Below are 22,519 nucleotides of genomic sequence, written 5' to 3' on the forward strand. Positions count from 1 at the left end.
TGCTCTTCTGCAGGATGTATTAACTCGTTTTCCTCACAGCATAAAACTTAGGAAGGCAGAGTCACATTCTCTTGTCTGGAAACTGTCTGTGTGAAGGAACTTCATCTTAGGAGGGAATTCAGGGTTGTGCTTCCTTCTGATAGGTACAGGTCTCTATTAAGGCTATAAAGAGGCTGATCATACTTCTGCTACTATACACATACCATGTTTGACTTAGCATTTTCATTGTAGTTACTTGTAGGTTTGAGAGATGTGTATAATATTGTTAAATGAAAAGAGGCTCTCTGTGGTCAGTCAGACCTTAAAAATATACCACTTAGAAATGGTACAATGGCTCCCTTTAACATTCCTGTGTCAGTTTTGTTCTGTGACTTCCTGCTTGTGACCAAATAACTTTTTTTTCCATATTTGGAACAGACAAATTCCTTTCTTGTGTTCCCACAGAAAGGGAGACACCTCTAAAGCTAGTGTAACTTGTACTTTTAGATCTGGAGATCTCAAAAACAGATTTCTTGTAAAGCAAAATTACTTGCTTTGTGGAGTGTCAAAAAGAAAATGTTAAGGTTATTTACATAATTTTGGTGTAAAATTATAAATCACTTCGAAGTATACACTGTCAAGCTCTTAACAGTCTTATTTGGGGAGGACAAAGGTTAACTGAGGTAGTGCACAGAGGAGAGCAGAGCATTGCAGGCCTTCCCAATAGGTTTAAGAAGGGGGAAAAATAAATGTTTATTAAGTGGGAAGTCGGTGAAGAAATGAAGAGAAAATGTTAGAGAATGAGAACTCTAATTCTTGTTCTGAATAGACCCAAACTACTGCCTGTAAGAATTGAGTAGGAGAACTATCTTGTGGGATGTGAGAATTGAAGCAATTTAAAAGCTATGTTGCAGAGTCAGGTTATATTGTGTACTCATAGAAACCTCTCTGAGATGTAAATAAGATGTTAGGTGAGTATCAGACTTCTTGCTAAAGCACATGACTGACAAGAGAGTAGGTGTCTCCTGGCATAAAAAGCTTTCTAGTTTGTTTTAAGATTTAAAAAATATTGGCAAATATACTCATAAAATTTCTTGAAACCAAGAGGGCATGGAAGTCTATCCGTTCTCTCTTCCTCCAGGGAGCAGGGCAGTGTTGGCCCACTGGTCCTGCTGCAGTTAAGAGGCAAACAAGGTCGATTTTGGTTTAAATCAAGGCTTCCCCTGTGCTGATAGAAATCGTGATTAATGGCCATGATTTAAATAATTAATTTAAAATCTGTTTTGCATTTGATAATTTCTTAAAAGGCAGCTTTAGTCTAATCAGTTAGGCTCATCTATTGCTGCCTCTCGCCAAACAGGATGATACAGTGTATCTGCATACATCTGTTTATGCTATTATATCACAGTAAATGTTTACAGTACAAAATGGTCAGTTGTAATTACTGGGTGAATTTCTTTCCTCATGACTTGTACAAAACTGCATTTGAATAAAAAGGTTAAATCAAATATGCACTTTTTAATAATTGTACTATAATCACACAAATCATGCACTGGATACATAAGAGAAAATATGCTTTCTGGAGTGTGCTATTAAATAACTGATTCTATCAGGACAGTGTTACTTGTATTAAGCAGAATGAACTGGTTGGTTTTGGTAATTGTCTCTTTACAGATCTTAGTATGAGCATAACTCATCATTCCTTGGCTTGTTTTCACTTGGAGATTGTAAGAGAGAGGTACCTCCCACCCATTTTATGCTGCCTCCACCAGCTTTGAGTGAACTAAACTAATTTAATAAGTGAATTGAAGAAACTATTTTTTCTGCCTTTTAAGAAAGAATTGTTTTGTACTGACTTTGTGGACTTGGTGACTTTTTCGAGTTTAGGAATTAGACCTTTTAAACATTCTCCAGTAGCCACGTCCTGCCTGAATAAGGCCTGCATGCGTTTAAGTGGTTGGTTTAGAATTCATCATAAATAGTCATTAACTTAGAAAATAAATTAACAAGTGTAATCTTGAAAACGGTGTAAAACCCATTTAGAGGACAATGTTTGGTATTTAAGTAGTCTCATCTAGAGCTCTTCTGAAATGAGGGTGAACAGGTAAGCTTCTGTAACAGCTCCGTAGTATGTCTTGGTTGCCACGGGCGTACGTGCAGAAATGTGCCAGCAGTCCCCGAAGGACTCCGCTTGCCTTGCCGGAGATTGTTGCTGGAGGATGTCACAGTCAGAGGCGCACACGCGGTGGCTTTTTGCACGTCTGCCGCAGAAACTCACGTGCAGCTTTGTGTGGGCACACGAACCTGCGCTGGAGCGGCCTTCGGGACTTGCTGTGGTGGTGCGTGCCTTGACATGCAGGCACACTGCACGCTCAGAGTCCTGTGGGCAGCCCTCAGCGCGTGCGTTGGCTTGCATGAGAGGTGCCACCGAGGCAGGGCGGCTCAGCTCAGCCGGCTGCAAGCTCCAAGAGTAGAAGGAAAAGCTGTCACCCGGCCCTTGAACATCAACTTTGTGCTTCCCACCTTTGGCCATTGTGTGCAGGAAAGGGGTAATATGCTGATTTCTGTGACAGAGCTAGGAAGAAGTTCAAAAGATGGCTTTTGTGTTTACGGCTGGTGAGATGGACGTTCTCAGGCATCTGCATGTCTGGACAGGAAGCCTTAGGTAAGGATATGATTTAAGATACATATAGCATGTGGACAGGCAAGGTTGCACTGATGCACCTTTAAGGAAGGTGTCAGAACACCTTCCTTAGCAAAGGAAGAGGGAGCTCTTGTTATGAAGAGCGCTTTGAAATGAAGTGTATGCTATGAAATAACCATAGATCATACAATGTAGCCTCTGTTATCGGTGTGTGTCTGAAAAGCGGGGATGTAACTTTCTGGCCTGTATGGGACTGAAGAAGTTTTCCTTGGTCTGCAGAAAGCTCCCAAGCTGCTGTTTGTTTTTGTAGAAATTGAACAGGAGTGGAGAATGGAGAACCCTTTGCCTGAAGAAAACATGAATTTTCTCCATATCAGTTATGCTTAGAGGGCATTTTCTAAAGCGCTGCTTTTAAGCGGCTGACTGAGACTGAAGGATGAAGAAAAAAACAAGAGACTGCAGACATTGTTCTCAGTATTGTCTTCCACTGCTACTCCCTGATACTTGCTCTGGGTGGTGCCTTTAGCAGCGTCCCAGAATCAGTGGGCCATCCACACCCTTCTTGGATCAAACACAAGGGTCAAAATAAGAAATGGAGCCACTTGCTGGCTTAGTCCCATTGCCTACTCCCACACACTTGTACATGTGCTGCATTTTGCAGCCTTGATCTTAGATTTGCACTTATTTCTGAGAAGTCAGGGTTATTGGAGTGCTCTGATAGGATAATATTTGCTTTCTGGCTTTATGCAGACCCTCCTGGAGCATCAGTCTTTGCAGGATTGCTGGCTTCTTATTTGTCCATGGGTCATGTGTGATGGCTCCCTTCTTGTGGCAGGGTTGGGAATAGACTGCACTCCTTGGAGCGGGATGCTTGTGACAAACTCAGATGGTCTGATGTTTACTTTCTTTTGCGTTTTTCTGTTAGAGCCTTTGTGCACGCTTTCAGTCTGTTCTGAGCTGTTATTGAGGCAGTAGGAAAACACCGGTCTGTTTGCACCTCTGGTCTTTGTACCTTGGTAGCGCACTTTCTACATGGATGAGGGTGAGGCTTCCTTGGTGCTTGGAGACAACCTGTGAGGAGAGTCGATGCCTGTGTTTTCCCATCTGGTGGGTGTGCCATGAGTGCAGCCATTTCACTGGCTGGGGTTGGAGCGGTGGATTCTGTCCGGCGCTGGACTGTTTTCGAGCTGAGTATTTGTGGTGATGTCAGGCAGTGTGAGAAGGGAACATGACTTGGCAGGACAAAGTCTGCAGAAAGTTCAGCTCCACATTTGGCCAAGAGCCTCGAAGGGAATGAGATCGACACACACGTTCTGCTACACAGCCTGTCACACGCCCTCTCACATGTTCCCTTCCTGTCACACAGATCTCTTTCTCTTATTTTCCAACCTTTAACCCTTCCCTCCTAGCTTCTGCTCAGTGGCTTTATAAAACTCAGAGAGGTTCTCCTTATTTTGTTGACACAGTACCTAGTGAGGGTTCAGTTGCAATGACCCCCAAAGCAGAAATAGCCCATACAGGCCAGAATCCAGAAGAGTAGTCAAAAGCAGCGCAAGTTTACTTTGCAGCAAAGCTCTTAATGGTCCTTTATTCTGACCTGCACCCCTCTGCCAGTCTTCACTGTGTTTCTTGGCAGCTCTTCTGATCTCCTTTATTGCTCTGCTGCAGTCTTCTGGCTGATCTGTGTTTGGATATGTGCATCTACAACCCTGCCTCTCTCCTCCTGCTCTTCTAAGAGCATATTAGCAAAATCTGACCAAATAGATTCTTGATGATGCTTGGGTGGGGAATAGACTACAGTCAAGCTTACTCTGAAGCAGTTTAAAACTCTGTTACAGTATCCCTGTGATCTGTTCTTTATATGGGTATTTCTGTAATACTGTAATTTCTTCCTGACCTCTGTGCTACATCTAGGGATGATCCTTTTATGAATGGGAATCGGTGCTTTTCCCCTACTGCCCTGAAGGGAATCTTAATGAGTTTCCTGCCTGTTTTGCAATCCAGTACTGTATTTCTGGTTTGCCTGTGAGCGGTAGTATTTGTTTTGATTGATGCTTTTGGGTGGAATGGTGCTTGGATACAAAGTGTTATATGGAGAGACTGTTAAGAGGCTGTTTCCCAGAAACAATCTTGTATCAGTTATGGTGATGTGCAGCATGCTGATGGAAGTACTCCTGAGGTGGGAGGAAAGGGGGAAGTCAGAAAAATGAATAAACAATTTTACTATAAGCAGCCCTCCCTTTCTGTTCTTTCCTCTTGCCCCTCTTCTTCATATCCTCTAATTTCATAGCTGTTAGGGGATGGAGAGGACCAGTTTGAAAGAGAAGGTGGTTTGGACAGAGATAGGAGTTGAGGGCTTTTAAATTCTCTTTTTGTTTCTCTTTTTGGTTTTGCCATGATATATCCTGGGGCTTTATGTGTCTTTTGGCATCTTGTCTTTCTGGTAAAATGGTGCAGCTGCTTCTTTTTTGCTTTTATCTGTTCTAGTAGCTTAACACTGTGAGTGGACTGTGCTGTATTCCTGCTCAGAGGAGTCAGCAGCAGTTTGACGTTCTGTGTTGAAGAGATGCACTGAGACAGCCTCAGGAGCTGAGGAGGTTTCCCTTCTGTGATTCTAAGTGATAAAGGTGCTTGGCTAGAATAGGCATGCATCATGAGATACTGTTCTCTTGCTGCATAGTTGAGATGAAATCATTTTTAAGGAAACAATCAGGTAAAAAAACCCCTAGTACGCTGGGGGGTTATTTATCACTACCATTTTCTATCTGCAGAAAAAAAGGCCTGCAAATGTTCTTTTCTAGACATAATCTTATTGGTCCTTTTATTCCTTATGGTTTAGCTTTAGCCCTTTTTTCCCTGGCTTCTCTGCTACCAGGATGTTATTATGTTATTTTGGGTATTCATTCTTGCTTCTCTTTTTTTTTTTTTTTAAATTGGAAATAGCGTTGGGGTGACTTCTCAAATCTGCTGTGAGTCTGACTCATGTTTCCCTGAAGCAGGGCTAAAACATCTGTGGGGCTAAGGGTCATAAAGGAGGAGTGTAGGCTCCATGGCGAAGTTTTTGTTCTGTAGTGTGGTGCTCCCAAGAAAGTCCACAATTATTGAAGAGAGAGGCTTCTCTGATTCTCCCCACTACCTTCCAACTTCTATGCAAGCCTCGTTTAAAAAAAAACCCAGCTTTTTGGACCTAGTTGATTATTGTCATTGCTTCTGATCTTGGTGACACCGTTACTTCTTGTCTCTTTTAAACTCCGTTCTCAGGGAAGACAAAGGAAGCTCTGAGTTATAAAACTGTTGCTTCAAAGAATGCCTGACTGTTATGTTTTGCATAGCTATGTATAATTGCACAGAACAAGACATTGATGGCTGAATAAATATAGAGAAGGCATCCAGAAAGAAACTGAGTCTGTGGTCCTGTTTTCCATGATGTCATGCAGTGGCATTTATAAAGAAGCCAAGGCGGTGGGATCAGATGGCATTTTTGGCCTTCAAGTAGGATGTGATGAGCTGTCACTGCATGAAGGGTGTGTAAGAACTGGTCAGCAGCAAGATTAATGAGCTGCAGACATCTCAACTTTAACTTTCCAAACTGAAGGGGGATTTTGTTAGCAGATTGTTTTATAGTGGGAAGTTTTGTTGGTTGCTTGAACACCTTTTACATGTGGTGGTTTTTTTGTTTTGTTTTGGTGGTTTTTTTTTGTGGTATGTGTCTGGTACTGTGTTTAGAAATGTGAAGGAATGACACTATCAGCCAATACAGGGGCCCTAGAAAGAAAAACAGACACGTAAATCAAAAACACCTTTGCATAGATACATTTAGGTGTGCCGGGAAAAAAAGACTTACTGCTAGGATAGCTAAATTTGCTTTGAGAAATTGAGTGGTACTGGCAAAAGAATGTTCTTTCCAATTTAAAGTGAGTTTCCATAGGGAAAAATTGCTATTATAGTTGATGGTGACACATTCTGTGGACAAGGACCCAGGCTGGATTCCCTCCCTTCCGCTTCCCAATTAGTGGCACAGAGCTGCCCTTTGCTTTTCTGCTAGCAGGAGGGGGCAGCTGCTCTGGGTGTTTCATTCTCCTGGGAGGAGCACAGATGGGATTTTTCCTGTAGGAAGCCCCTATCAAAGATTCAGTCATGCTTCCTGCCATCTGAAGGTCAGTGCTGATAGTGGTGTTGAGCTCTCAGCTGGAGTTGTGGCCAGACGTGGGGGATTATTGCAGTTCAGCTACAAGCAGCAAGTTCTGCTAATTTCATCCCGGTGAGTGCTGCAGATGTTGGTGTCCCTCCAAGGTGATTCTGCTCTGTCTCCTCCCCATGTTGGGACACTGGCTTCACAGCTCACCTGGCCAGACAAAACTTGTCACTTTACAGGATGGCTTGGAGGGGAGGGAAAGATGGAGGGATGCTGCTGCTGTCACATCTTCCTTGCTATAAGCCTGTGCATGCCCTGGTTTTGGCCATTCCTGAGGTGGCTGTACTCTAGGTTAGCCAGAAGCTTGAAAGCCGAGGTGGCAGTAAAAAGCCTAGAAAGGGCAAGAGATTTTTTTATCTAGATGAGGGTTGTGTTGTTTTCCAGAGTTCAAAGGGACTTGTGTCAATGATCTTTTAAAGGAATTTCATGGCAGCAAGGTGGCTACGTCACTCCTGATATCACTTGTTACTCATTTCCAGTTCATTAACCAAGGAAAAGTCTTATCTTCTTACCATAATCTCTCCCTCCCTCTCCCTGTTTCCCTCCCCTCTCTCTCTTCTCTTCCCCCTTCCTCTCCCTCTTCCCCCATCCACTTGTCTCCTCTGTCTGTCTCCCGTTGTCAGAGGGACTAATACTTCCTTGCAAACAGGAAGAGAGGCGAGAGCAGCCCTGTGTGCAGTGTGAATGAACTCAAATAACCTCGTCTCCTTTCTCCGCCGCTCGGTTGCAGAACCAAGGACATCTGGCAGTGGGGAGAGAGGGAGGAAGGAAAAATAAAGGCACAGCCCATTTCAGGATCTTACCCACCCTGAAAATAGTCACTTATATGCTCTCTTTTCGTCTTGCTCCTTATGTTGACAGGGCTCTCTTTGATCAGGCAGAAACCAAGAGTTGAAGGGAAGGGCAAACCCAAAACCTCAGCCTTTGCCAGGCAAGGTATAATGAGAGGCAGGTGAGAGAGCAGGGAGCTGGATGAGGCATGTGAGCAGGAGAGCTGACTTGCAAAGCAGTTGCTCTTGGGGGTGAGCTGTGCAGAGCCTGTGGTTTCCTGGGTGAGACTGGAGTCAGTGCATTCCATCGTCTTCTGATTTAAAATATGGAGAGTCATATTTCCAAAATTAGGGAGTCCACAGGTTCTGCAGGAAAGAAACAAATCTCGTACTCTGCAGGTCATGGGCAAAGAGCAGGTTTGGTTGTTTGGACTTTTTATGTGGAGCAAAGCAGAGGTACTTTGGGCTTGTTTTGCCCTGTTTTATCGCATTGTGTTTGGTAATGCAGTTGTGCCTTGAGATTCTAATTCACTTTGCTAAGCCATTTGTTCACTTGTTTCAGTCCTACGTTCGTCTTGCCTAATGCAGGGTGAAACTGCCTTGGAACTCCTGTTGCTACCATTGTTTGTTTATAATAGACACTCTTCACCCACAGAATAGCTAAGTCATACTAAGTTCAGATTCATAAATGAACATGGAACTCTTTGCATTTTGGTTGTAATTATAAGGTCTAGTTGTAGAAGGAAAGTTACGGAGACTTCCATTCTCCCAGAACTCAGCTTTAGGGTGTTTTTCTGTAATAGCCAGACTTTTCCCTTCTCAGTGTTCTTTTAGACATGCTGTCTTTCAGAGCTGACACCTTTCAAGAAACCATTGTTACACCTTTCCTCTCTTCCCAGTACTCTTTCAACCAAATGACGTGCATTTGTTTATTTTAATCTTTTAGTTGTTAGTCACTTCTGCTATTGTTCTCTGAACTTTGTGGTGGTTTCCATGCCTGACCTGAGTAGGAGACAGCGTGCCTTGTGTTGATACCAAACAAAACCCAGTGAGAGCTGGATGCTGCAGTGAGCCCACTTCAAAGGGAGAGCCAAATGCCTGGGCAAAGGCCACACCAGGAATCAGCAAAGTCAGGGGTAATAAAGGAGTTGGTCAGCAGCAGGAGTAAAATGCAAAGTAAGGCAGGGGACAAGGGGAGGCAGGCTCTGGATCTGAGCTAGGGAGGGAGAGATGGCAATTAAGACCCTTAACTTGAGGGCAAGAAACAGGAACGCAGCTGGGAGTGGCTTGTAGGACTCTTCTGCACAATTGTCAACGGTGGCAACAACTTAAAATCTCACAAAGCATAGTTACAATCTTGGACAGCTGCTCATGGTCAGCTGAAGCTTAGCTGGACAGCAAATGAAAGCGATGTGGAGGCTGTAGCTTTTCTTTATCATCTTGGGACTGACGGTGGCTCGCAAACTCTTTCCAGTTTGTGGTTGCCTTTATGCTTCTGGGAGATCAAAACAGATAATGCGATTTCAGACTGTGTCCCTGCAGTTCTCTGAGAGAGGGATTTACAGCAGGGGCACTGAGCTAGTCTGTTCCCTGAGGGTTGCAAAACAGTTTTTTCCATCCTTTGTAAACATACTGTTCAAAATTATTCTTTACAGTATCCTGTTGCACTTTTCACATTTTACATTTTTGTGATTTATCTCTCCCACTGTCAGTCTGAAGTTATTGTTTTTCCACATGAGTTTTGGCATGTAATATTACATCGTTTTTAAAGCGACAGATTCATTTTCTGTCTTGAAAGGTACAAGGTGTCTTTTTCAACTTTTTCCTAGTTGAAATGTGTCGTATGTATCTTTTTGCCTCACTCATAGACCTGCTATCTGTTTCAGCATTTCTTGAGAAATATGACGATATAGAAGGAAGGAAGAAGAATGATCCAAGATGAGCTGGGAATAATCTCTGTTTCTCTGAAACAGCTACAAGGTAGTATCCTAGGGAAGATTTGTGAAAATACTCTGGCTGCTACACCAGACACAGTATAAGAAAAGCATTAGGTCACAAAATATGGTTACTCTGTATGAAAGGATTGGAGCAGTGGTGTCTCTCAAGTTCTCTGCTGGTGCTGTAGAGTCCTGTGAAAGCTCAGTCTAACTGGTGGGTTTTTTTCGTTGGAGATTTAGATCTGCAGCTACCATTTGATAGCCAAGGTAGCATTATCACTGTGTGAGTTGTGTGTTTAGGTTTCAGCAGAGGTCATTATGCACTGCCATGGGCCCAGCTTTCAGAGATAAATGCTAGCAGCCAGTGTGAATCTATACTGCATGTCAGAGCACCCTTAGAAGACAAAATGCTGAATTATATTCCTGCTTTAGTTACCTCTGAAAGATAGCCCTTCCTGTCAGATGTGTTTGTTCACCAGCAGCCTGTTAAGGCCCGTGCAGGGATGCGCTGTTGACTCCCGGTGAGCACAGCCATGTCAGCGTATGTATACAAGCATGAGGTCTCTTCCGCCGGTGCTGGCACTCTGCAGAGTGCCTGCCTGTGATTCATTACAGAACTGAAACAGCTATAAGTGTTTGCCTTGGCAGAAACTGGAGGATATTATAGTTTGCATGGCCAGGACTGCAGTGAGTAAATCCTGTTTTGAAGGATCACAGAGACTTGAACAGACTTCCTAAAATGCTACTCTTTCTTCTGAGATCCGTTATTTGGAGGTAAAGGGCTTGTTGTACTGTTCCTCTGATTGTTCATGTGTTACACAGTACAGTTTCTTCAGAAATGTGTTTGCATCTGGTCTGGTCTCTGATCCTTAGACTCCTCCCAGAAAGCACCAAACTAAGAATACCAGGGAGAGGACAGCACTCTTTAGCAGAAGTGTCGCAGCAACTGCATTTGGCCCATTTGATTTCTCTATATTCTGTGCTGCCCAATGGTGTCTCCTTTACTTGTCCTCAACGAACAATAGTGTGGTATATTCTGTAGCTTAGTCTGTTGATGACAGGTGAGATCAAAGTCTTCCAGAAGAATATGTAAGTGTTTCAGCTGGCTTAGGAAGAGGACTCATCTGAGGAATGGGATGAGATTGTTGCTGGAGGAAGTGATAAATATTTCCATCATTTAGCGTGAAGTGCGAGAGCCAGGGCTGCCATCTTTAGTCTCTGAAAAAACCAGTGCTTTGTTGTAAGAGTGCTGATCTGGAGACCATCAGTATCTGAGCAGTTCTGTTTTCTCAGGATGGAAGAGGAGATGGAAGAAATGGAGTAGGGTGAAGCTGATGGCGACACACTGCAGAAGTGTTTCGTGTCATGTTTGAGACATAGGTGACAAGGGCTGGCAGAAATTTGTTTCCCTCAGCCTTTCATCTCTACGTTTCCTCACTGGTGTATGTCTGCTCATCATGTTACTCTCTTCAAGATGCTGCATTTGAGAGAAGTGATTGCTTCATCTTTTGTCACATGGCCAGTCCTGGTTTCTAAAACCAAAGGAGTTGAGACAGACAGTGAGAGGCGGCACAGCCGACTGTGTCAAGAAGACAGTATTTCCTCTTGCAGTTACGGCTTGCATCACCTTTCTGCACTGTTGTTGAAGTGGTGGTGCAGACTGGAAGGTGTGAATCTCTAACAACATGATTATTAGTACAAAACTGCAAGATTTTTAGTCATGCAAAAACAATCCTCATCCATTTCTCTGAAAACTTAGCCTCAGGCCTTGTCATACAGCCTCTCACTTGTGTGCACGTGAGAAAAATGCTCAGTAGGCTTTTTTACCTAGCACCAGCATGCTACTGTCTGTGGTCAGGTCATTTTTTCCACGGCCTGCAACTGTTATTGCACCTACAAAAGAAAAAAATGCTCTGTCTTAGGAGCAGAGAAGACAAGTGACCTTTTCTATCTGGCCCATTCTGTTTTGGGAAGGTTGGAGGCTGGTGCATGAAGCAGGAGCACACTGGGTAGTTTTATAGCACAGTAGTGGCTTCTCTGTTGCTGTGTCCTGGATGTGCACGTGGATTTATATTCCCCTCCCTCTTGGTAGCTTGCAGTTTCTCAGACACTCCCCTTTGGGCTCCAGATGTCTTGCTGGCAGCAAGTTTCACTCCTGCAATGTCAGTTATTGTGCTGATGACAGTTTTGAAATCCCATCATATTGTACCCTCCTCTTTTGTTTTCTGGAATAAGTTTCAGTTGTGGCTGGGATGCACAAAGAGTGAGTCACTGAACTGAAGGCCTGGGCCTGAGCACTGTCACTCAGTCCCTCAGATGGATGATCAAACCCTTCCTTTGAAAAATTGCTGCAGTAGTGCTGCTGGTGATTCACTCTGCACAATAATTAATCTTTGAGCGAGTCTTTTGCGTGGTTTAAAGGAATGTGGAGATGCAGAGGCTTACTCTTAGCTTTCTTGTTTCATGCCCAAACATGTCCAGAGACATTTGTGTCAGCATCGCTGAGGAGCTTGCATAGAACTAGGAATACAAGTTGGGTTTGGATTTATTACAATAAAGTTCCCATCTCCATCTGATACTCTATGCTGCTTCCACAAGGTTTTCAGATTCTGCAAGATTTTCCCGGGAGACTTAAAAAAAAAAAAAAAAAAAAAAGGTGGTTGTGGTAGCCACATTGTTCCTTTGAGAACTGTGAGTTTCTTCAGATTGGTTGGAAATCACATTGGTTAGGTTGTACTCTCCCACAGTAGGACTTCTTTCTGTCTGGGAGTTTAAGTTTCATATTTGCTGTCACTACTTTTCTCCTCTAGTCTGTTTCTCCAGCTCTCTCTGAGAAGGGAGCTCTGAATTCCTGGTGCAGTCTGAGGCTGTGTTTACAAATGTCACATGAATAAATGTGCCCTGTGGGTTTTAACACCTGCATCCACAGTGTAATTGGAGATGACAGGAGCTCAGCAGGCTTGATGACGGTGTGACTTGCTTTTATACTTGATGCCTGTTGCAGAGTCCTGGGAAGGGCTTTGTTTTTGGAAGCATTGCTTTCATCTTTGTTTTTGACATTGTGAGAAAAGTTGCATGCTCTGGTCCAAATATCCAGGAGGAAAGAAGGGACCTGAGGCAGTGTTTCTCTGCCTCTTCATGGTCAGCACTACAGTGTGTGAGGTATGCCCCTGCTTGCCTGATGCTCTTTTATCTGGGCTGCCTCAGAGCTTTCTGTCCCCTCCTGTCTTTCAGGGACTGGTGGGCTTCCAGTCTGAACTCAATCACTCAGACTGGTACAGGCCTTTCACGTAGTTGCTTTCTAAATCAGTTAATCTCTTTAGCTTGCATTGGTACATCACTGAGTTAAGATCAACTGACATCAATCAGCTTAGGGGTGTTTACATTAGCAATTTGCATCAGTTTCACTGAATCTGTGCAATCAAACGTGTAGAGTCCTTTTCTGTGCAGGTGGGGCTTTTTGGAAAAAATGGTTGGATTTGCTTTCCAGTTTCAGGTTCTGTAAGGGAGTCAGGGCTGTATAATGAACATGCTTTCCAGTACGGTTTCTAGCTTCCAAAAAAGGGTGTCCTCAGAAGGTTGGTGGTGAATCCATTTCCTGAAAATGGCATCATGGCCATTGCCCATAGGCAGGATTGCTGGCTTTCAATTTCTTAGTGTAAGGGGAAGGATTTGTCATCCTTATCTTTGATGCATCATCAGCCTTTGTCACAGTCTTTGGCTGCTGATACTAAGAGGGAAATTCGATGTTTTGTAGTCTGCTAAATAATTGTATGAAAAATCTCTTTTCCAATTTTCTATATGCTCTGCAATACACGCCCCAAACTCAGGGCAGCTGGCAGCACTGAGCTGTTTGTTACTGGAAGCTTTAACAAAGGCCACTGGTTATAATGCCAGGAATTTCCCTCTTACACACTTGGAGAGATGAGGGATGATGTGTTCTGGGAGCATTAGCAGTAATGAAGACTTGCCTTGCTTTGATAAATCTGTTGGCAGTGAAAGAATAGTTTTGCACCTGGATGTGCTAGTCTTGTGCCTTTTACCACACTTCGTTAAAATACTGTGTTTCAAGAGTATAAACATTGATAAAACAAAGCTAATTACAGAAATGTAATCTTGAAGCTTGCTTGTGATACAGCTTGTAATAGATTTTGGAAGTTAATAGTCTCAGTAGTTGAACTCTTGCCTCTTTTACATCTGTTTGTTTTTTCCACAGGTACTTCCTGACTTTCAGTAGGGGAGAGAAACTAAGGACTTTGAAGATAGATGTCTGTGGCCCCTCGCTTGGCAGAAACAATGCTGCAGCGATGAGATTATAGCAAGTCCTGCCTGTGTGGCCTCCATGGGTCCCACTCAACTCAGCACACAGGATCATGGGAAGAGGGTGGCAAGTGTATTTGAGATGGAGGAGGAAGGGCTTCCGCTCTTCCCTGGCTCAGAGAACCCCCCTGAGCCTGCAGGTATGCAAAAATTCTCGCTAAATCCGTGCAAGATAAAGGCTACCCATTCTTTCAAGCAAGCAGAATTGATACCTGGCAAAATTTTAGGACAAGTTTGACTGTGCTTGAGGCACTCAAGAGATGATGTCTAAGAATAGAATCAGTTATTGATAGCTGGAGACTGGGTTTGTCCAGGTGATAAATGTGTTGAATATTTTGCTTATTTGACCTTCTAGAGGCTAGGTCCATGGCAGTAAGATAAATTAAGTTTTTTTTAGCCTTATCAAGATCTGCTGAACAATAAAGCTTTACTACAGGTGACAATCCCACAAGGGTAGGTGGTGCAAAGAAATGACGGGATTTTGCAGATTCATCCAAGGGAAGACATTAGGAGTTGGTCCATGTATGTCTTACATTGACTGAGGGTGAAGAGTATCAGGCATAGGACTGAGATTCTGTAGTTAAAGCTGCTGCTTATGGCCGCAGTCCTACACTTTCAATCTATAAGAGGACAGTATAACATCCCTGGACAGTTAACAGGAAAAAAAGGAAAGCATAAGTGCATAGGGTCATCATCTTAATGGAAATATGATGAATTAATGTATTTGCTCAGCGCTGAGGCAATGATCAATCTTGATATAAAACGAAGAAATAATCTGAACATTGAATGAGGACTCATCAGTAGCATAGAAACAAAGAGTAGCTAAAAGGTGATATGAGATATTACCCAACAGAAGTCCTTAAAATGGGTTTGAGGACTTGAAAATAAAGCAATTGATAGATTGTTTCCTTGTGAAAATATTAGGGAAAAAGACACAAAATGTGGAAAAATATTTATTAAATAGGGTATTTACCAAGGAAGGAGGACCCTAATGAGACCTAGGGGTTCAGAGGTGGCATTCATACTTTCTTTATACATCTTGCATTATTTCTGTGTTATCTTTGACTACAGAAAATAACAGTAATAATCTGTATAACTAAAATGCTTCATGCTCAGAGATGGAAAATAATTTGCATAGATCAAAGAATAAGCCTATCTGTCTCAATAAAGCAGTCATAGAAGAGGTAATAAGAAGTTTATGTAATGTCTTAAAGACAGCTAAGAAATCCAAAAGATGGACAGATTTATCTGTGGAAGTCATTGGATTACTCTGCTGTTCCTCAGAAGCATACGTACATCACTTGAGGCTTCAGCAAAGTTAGTCTGCCATTACATGTGTTTATACTAAGTAATCTGAAATAACTGTAGGCATTGCATAATTTTTATTTGGTAGTATATTGTGTGAAAAGAAATATGGTTGAACAAGAGAGGAGAATATCAGAAATTTAATCTTTCTGATGGTATTTTCTTGCTGTCCAATCTGCACCGAGAAGTGCAAGCCAAAGTGGGTGACCTCCAAGCCTCTGTAGAGTCAGTGGGATTGAAAATCAACATCAAGATACCGAAGGCTGAAAACTTGTATTGAGGAACACAAATAATAATATCAGAGACTCACCTTAAACTGGTTACCATTACAGGAGCTTGAGCAGAATAGTAAATGTAAACACAAGCCAGGGTACAAGTATTGGAACCTTAAGTACAAGAATGAGACATGCATCTGTAACCCTGATGTTGATCAAGAAATGCAGTAGCCTTGTTCTTCAAACTAAGCATTAACTCCAGTGTAAAGGCTTTCCAGGCATACCTAAGCATAATCTGGAGATTTATCAAGATATGCTGGTTGTAATTTTTATAACTGCTGCCATAGAAGAATCTATAATATCTGACATACAGAAAAATACCTGCACTATGAGCTGTATAGAATATCAGATATCAACAAAGCTAGAATTAAATGGATGGAAAAGAGAGAGGGCTAATAGGGAGGGAATGCACATATAATATTAGCAAGCATTGGCCTGGAGTGCTTAAGGTAAGGTGTGATGGAGAAGACCAAAGATGTTTTCAGGATGCAGAGCCACTGTAATGATTAAAATCTGTCAGAATGATGTAGGAAGAATTGGGAGCTGCTACACAAGACCATCTGAATGTGAAGCAGTAGTGAAGGCCCATTTTTGAGACAAAAAACCAAGCTTTAGTGTCACTGTGAGAGTGTGTCAGTGTTAGGAGTGGGGAGCGTTCTTCTTGAAGAGGAAATTATGGCTTCAGGATTCCAAAGGCTCACAGAGCTTGTGAAGTGTACTGCTTGTCTGCTTATTGCAGCTAACTCCACAAGCTGCTGTCTTCTGTCTCGACAGTTTCCCAAGTCTTCCAGTTACAGGGATTGTCTGCTCAGTCTGGTTTTTGTAGGGTCACAGTTCCAGCACCAGCTTTCTGTCACTATTGAATTGAGGAAACACTTTTCCATATTCTTGTGCATACATATGGTAGGGAACTGCAGGTGAGTTCTGAAGAAATTTACTTTCTGCACAATCTTGGATTTCAGCTCAACTTTTTTGGAGGTATTTCTCACATTGGTAACTTAACTGTAATTGGAAAGTGGAGAAGAACACTTGGCCTGAGCATGTTTTGGCTCTTTCACTCTGTTTTGGAGTGGAACAAGTGTGAAGTTATATTTGTTTATATAGTTGGGGTGAAGCCTTGTGGATTATGTCAGTAAGTTTGCTACGGAAGACTTGCTTATCCAGAAGAGGTGTGTGTGAAAAGGGAGACTTAATCTTTTCATCCGTGTGCTTGGGAGATAGTGGGTTTGGGTGAAGATCTTGATTGTCAGGAGTGGGGCAGTCAGCTGCAAACACCACGCTTCCTTCATGTCTGTGGGTTTTCTTTTCTTTTTTTTTTTCCTTCCTTGCTACCGTTCGTTTCGGTAGAAAATCCCCCCTTGAAGCGGAAGAAGGGCCCAGCCCCTAAGATGCTGGGAAACGAAGTGTGCAGCGTGTGTGGGGACAAGGCCTCCGGCTTCCACTACAACGTGCTGAGCTGCGAAGGCTGCAAGGGCTTCTTCCGCCGCAGCGTCATCAAGGGCGCGCAGTACGTCTGCAAGAACGGCGGCAAGTGCGAGATGGACATGTACATGCGCCGCAAGTGCCAGGAGTGCCGGCTGCGCAAGTGCCAGGAGGCCGGCATGCGGGAGCAGTGTGAGTGCAGGCGCCGGCCAACGGGGCTTGGGACGGGACAGGAGCGCTCCGGGGACGATGCCTGTAAGGCACGGGGCAGTGCCAGTGCTTGGGGAGGGGAGACGTGGAAGCCGTGCAGGCTGCGTGTTGGAATGTGCGTGGGAAGTCGCTGAGAGCTCAGCAAGGATCATGTGGGGAGGTGAGGCTGTTAGTGGAAAACCAGCGGTGCGCTGAGAACCCCAGCGCCGCTTTATTCCTTGTAAGAACTCGTGGACTACACCGGCAGGGGCAAGACGTGTTTATCAGGGTGCCGTAAAGTGTGTCAGTAACGTCAGGCTTGTCACCAGGACCGTGAGATTGGTCGCCGTGCTCCTTGAACAACAGGCGCTTTTCTTTGCTTCCTACTGTGAGCTTGCAAAAGAGGTCAAGGGCAGCACCACAGTACTGCAGCTGTGTTTGTGCATGAGCTGATCTCATTGCTTCCTTTAGTGATCTCTGCTATTTTTCTCACGCGAGCCATAAGGCTGCTGTTTCTGAATATTCACCAGTATTTCTGCTTGCATATCCAGAGCAGCCCTCCTTGGCCAAGGTATCCAGGTTTCATCCCTTTGTTCATCAAGACTGACTGAATGTATGCTCAGTTAATGTTAGATCTGTGTGAGGTCTTCTTTTCTGACGTCCAGCACCCTGAACAGTTGGTATTTCAGAAACATAATGTAATTTTGCAAAATTTAAGCCCCAGTGAGCTAGGAGACAGGCTATTCAGTTTTTCAGCATGAAACACATCAGTGTCTTTGTCTTACTGGTTTGTATCAGCATTACATGTGCTGTCTTTTACCCCATTGCCCTGTTCCCAAGGGCTTCAAAACAGATGTAATTGAAAAGCAGTGCAGTAAGGCCACTTGTTCACTTTGCTTCTCTTTTGTTGCAGGTAGATACAGAGAGCCTCAGTATGTTTCTGCATTTAGTCATTGTTTTGTGTTGAAGACAGCTCAGGAAAATTAGGTCAAAAGGAATCTTGGTGTTATTATCAAGAACTTGGCAATTCTTGTTGAAATGTAATCCCCACTGCAAATCTGCCTTGTTAGTTTTGACAGAAACTGAGGGCTTTTTCCTCCAGCTGTTTCACTTGGAAGGTCATTCCAGAACTTCCCCCCTAGTAATTGCTGGAAACATTCTTCTAATTCCCAGACTGAAGTTATTCATGGCCAGTTTATTGTTCTTCAGCCAGTGCAAACCATGAGGTTAAATAATTCCTTCCTGACAAACCAAGTAAGTTAGATTGCTTTGAATTAACATGGTGTAGGAGCTTGCACATAGATGGTTTTCATGATTCCTTAACAGCCAAGTAACATGCTACCAGTAAAAAAATTTTTGTGCATTGGAGTCCCAAGATGAGGGACTGTAATCACTTGGATCAATTACTTCCCTCCTTAAACTGACACTGTAAGTGGCATTCTCTAATCCTATAGATCCCCCCTTATTTTGGTAGTTGTATTGAATGCCTTTGCTGTTACAATTGTAAATTTTGTGCATGGTGCACGTACCTGTGCACGCATCCTCCCTGTTGGAAGTCAGGGATAAAGGTTACTCTCAGCTTAACTGTGCTATGTTCTCTTTCTATCCTTCCAATCCCAAGAATGCTGTCTTACAGTAGCTCTCCAGTTCTTGTCTTTGTTGAATGATTCTGTTAAGAAATGCAGTTATATACTTGTTGAGTTTTAGGGCCTGCTTTTCTGTGTAGCAGCTATAGAATCGCCAAGGTTGGAAGAAATCTTTTAAGATCATCAAGTCCAAATGTCTACTCAGCAGTAACACCATAACCCTTAAACCACTAAACCATATCACTGAGCACAGACCCAGGTGCCCTTTAAACACCTCCAGGGATGATGACTCTATCACCTCCCAGGGCAACTTGTTCCAATGCATGCCATAACAAGGAAATTTTTTTTTTAATACCTAATCTGAATCTCCTCTCAGTTGAAGGCCATTTCTTCTTGTCCTCTCACTGTGGGCATGGCAGAAGAGACTAACCCCCACCTCATTAAAACCTCCTTTATTTTCTATGTTGTCTGTGCATAAAAATAAATGGCCAAAGAATCTTCCAGCACTTTTAAGGTCCTGTTTGTAAAGTCAAGCTTTGTTAACTTATCTTTGTTCCTGAAGATACGGAGGGTTGTTTTTTTTTTTTTTTCCAATCAGTTCCTTTTCTGCTTCCCTTCCCTCCAGAGTGTCAGTCACAGCACACAGCCTGGTGCTGCCAGCAGCCCTGCTGAGGGTGCGCTCAGTGCCACCCTCCATGTCACTGACAAAGGTGTTCAGTGGTGCCGGTCCCAACACCGACCCCTGGGGAATGCCACTCGTCACTGGTCTCCATCTGGGCATTGAGCCATGGGCCACAGCTCTTTGAGTGTGACCATCCCACCAATCTTTTATCTTCCAAGTGACCTATCTGTCAAATCCACGATATTCCAATTTAGAGACAAGGATGCATCGCTCTTGAGCTTGGAGGAGATGATACTTGAATGTTAACCAGCTTTCTTGGGCCCCTCTTCCCTCCAGCATTTTATCTGATAGTACTCTACTGAGCAGGTCCCTGAAGAGGCCAGAGTCTGCTCTCCTGAAGTCCAGGCCAGCGAACTTTCTGTGCACCCTCTCTCTGTGATGCCAATATGATTACAGCCCTGCAGGTGTGTGCATGTCTCTAACTCTTCTTATTTATTTCCTATGCTATGTACATTTGCATAGAGGCATTTAAGTTGGGCTCCCGATGAACCCGACTTACTGGATGGAGTGGCAGGAATTCCACTGTGCTGCTCTTCAGGTGCTTTCCTGCAGACCTGCATACCCTCTCCAGGCTCTGGGCATCTCTTGCTGCCCCTGGCATCAGACTGGATTGCGAGAGGAGAAGGGATGGATTGAGGTTCCTGTCCCTAGGCAGCTTTAGTTTAAATCTCTCTTCACTGCTTGGCAAACTTATGGGAAAAGATGTGCTTCCCTTTCCTCTGACAGAGGGACCCCATCAGCTCTCTGTAGAGCAGATGTCTTTGAGTTGTTCTGTTCCTTACAGTGTTACATCCAAAGAGCATCTCGCCTTTGGCTTAACAACCAAAGGAGACTTGTAACCCTATTCCTGAAGGACCTCTGGTTGGTTCTCAGTACATTAATGCAAAGTTACTCTTCCATCATTCATCCTAGGGTATGTTACTGCTCTAGAGTCAGCTGCAGATGGCCTGTATAGCAAATTATCCTTTCACTCTCAAACTCCACCCAGGACTGGGTCACCCTTTGAAGAGGGTGAAATGATACAAGCTGTTGAATTAACAATATTGAAAAAAAGACGTAACAGTAGGATAATACAAAGTACGGTGGATACCCCATGGCCTATGAAGGGAGCACCTGTTGTAACATGATGTTTTAGGGAATCACTTTATGGGGAAAGTCACTGTTGTTTTTCTGAGTTCTGTAGGGCATCATGAGGTGAGCTTTTACCTTTTGTGAACACTTTCCATGACAGTACGATTATAAGAAAGGCAATGAAACAACCGAAAGTAGGGAATAGAGGGAGAAACAACTATCACTGTTGGCTGTGTTGTGTACACACTGCTATGCCTGATACAGGCAGCTGTGGTCTCTGCCTCTCCATCTACAGCACATTACCTGTGTTCAGTGTGGTTTCCATTGTGTTCCTGTGATTGACCATGAGCTTATTCCTGCTTTAGATGTTCTGTCTGAAGAACAGATCCGACTGAAGAAACTGAAGAAGCAGGAAGACGATCAGGCTCGGACAGTTGTGGTGCGTCCAAGCCCTCCAAATCCGCCAAGCCCTTCCCACAAACTGACGCCGGAACAGCTGAGCATGATAAAAAAGCTCGTGGCCGCTCAGCAGCAGTGCAACCAGCGCTCCTTCACAGACAGGCTCAAAGTGACGGTAAAAACCCTACCAGCGTACCCAGAATAAGCAAAAGTGAAGTTTGGGGAGTTGCATTTTAGGTAAAATATTTAGGAGAACAGAGTTACTTTAGGCATTGCATCTGCGGGTTAAAGCTCTCTAAAAAATAGCAAAGGATGATGTTCTGAACTTGGCATTTTTTTTCTTGTTCTCTTCATCTTTTATCTTTGGCTCCATCTTTCACAAATACATGCTGTCTCTTCCCATTCCTACAGCCATGGCCCCAGATTCCTGATCCAAATAACCGTGAAGCAAGGCAGCAGCGTTTTGCTCACTTCACAGAACTTGCAATTATCTCTGTGCAAGAGATCGTGGACTTTGCCAAGCAATTACCTGGCTTCCTGGAGCTCACCAGGGAAGATCAGATTGCTTTACTGAAGACATCTACCATAGAGGTGAGGGTTTGACTCCACCCCAGTACATAGTAGCAGAGATGAGAGAATTTGGAGTGACCCACTTAGAGAACTGGTTCCATCCTTTTTTTGAGGATGGCAGACTGAAGGACCTCAGCTGTGGGACCATTACTGCAGTGTGAGGTTATGTGGGCAAGATGCCTGGTTATATACTGCAGTGCCTGGTTATACAGGAAGGGAATGAGGCAAGTGCTTCGGTAGCGGTAAGCAGGAGTTTCCGTTTTCCCAGAAGGAAATTCCTACAAAGGATGGCAGCAGACTTTATCTTCGAATTTTTAGGCACTTTGAGAGAAACTGGAGAGGTTTTGTTTGTTGTTGGGTTTTTTGGTTTTCTTTTTTCCTCCAAAGATGCTTCAACAGTCAGCAAATTATTGATGTAACATGTCTTTCTGTTTTCAAATTGAGTTTATCTTTTGTCTTCAGGTGATGTTGTTGGAGACATCTCGGCGCTACAATCCAGAGATTGAGAGCATCACCTTTCTTAAGGACCTGAGCTATAACAGGGATGACTTCGCCAAAGCAGGTGGTGCATTAGACAGGTGTTTCTTCCTCCCCAGTGTTTTGTGTTCTTACATATTTCCTTTTTTAATGTGGGCAGCTGGAAGTAGTTTGTGGTGAGAGGTTTAGAACAGGACCAAACCAATAGCCCCACAAACCTTTTTTTTTGCTTTTAACGTACGGTATCTGCTCAGTTCATGTCTTTTTCTAGGTGTCAATTTGCTTGGGAAAATCTGGACTCGTAAAGCATGAAGATATTGCTGCAAGTGTCCACCTAGGACTAGCAGTTGGTGTGAAATTCCTTGCTTGTAGAGATGTGACGTGGTGATGGAGCCATATCAGCTCATACCAATCCAAACCAGTTTTCTTTCCTTTGCAAGTGCACACTTGCTAATCTGGATGGATGCTTGGAGTGATGACATTACTGTGATTACATTTCGATAGATACTAAGTCTGTACTGTGCACTGAGGATTCCCAGAGACTGCTTTTGACATTTTATCATCCTAATATATGGTAGCCTATGGTGTTGTGAACTCTGAAGTATATTTTTCCAGGAGCTGTGAGTGTCTGTAATTTCAGATGAAGTAACAAGAAGTGTGTATCTTCAGCATTTCTAAAAGCAAGACCTTAGCTGTGC

General features: G+C 43.5%; 1 protein-coding gene across 9 annotated transcripts in view; it reads left to right on the plus strand.

Moving 5' to 3' along the window:
- Positions 1-22,519, plus strand: part of NR1H3 (nuclear receptor subfamily 1 group H member 3) — a 30,886-nt gene that overhangs the window by 4,086 nt on the left and 4,281 nt on the right. For 7 of the 9 annotated variants that reach the window (XM_040068240.2, XM_040068243.2, XM_040068247.2 and 4 more), the window contains exons 2-6: positions 13,742-13,985; positions 16,773-17,039; positions 20,741-20,949; positions 21,186-21,365; positions 21,807-21,906. In XM_040068240.2, coding sequence (XP_039924174.1) covers positions 13,868-13,985; positions 16,773-17,039; positions 20,741-20,949; positions 21,186-21,365; positions 21,807-21,906 — 874 coding nt within the window. In that variant the 5' untranslated portion in view covers positions 13,742-13,867. Of the gene's footprint in view, positions 1-9,328; positions 9,569-13,741; positions 13,986-16,772; positions 17,040-20,740; positions 20,950-21,185; positions 21,366-21,806; positions 21,907-22,519 lie in introns of those variants that run through there. The other 2 variants (XM_040068244.2, XM_040068241.2) reach the window with 2 other exon arrangements.

The sequence above is a fragment of the Hirundo rustica genome, chromosome 6 (genome assembly GCF_015227805.2).
Source record: "Hirundo rustica isolate bHirRus1 chromosome 6, bHirRus1.pri.v3, whole genome shotgun sequence".
NCBI classification, from domain to species: Eukaryota; Metazoa; Chordata; class Aves; order Passeriformes; family Hirundinidae; genus Hirundo; species Hirundo rustica.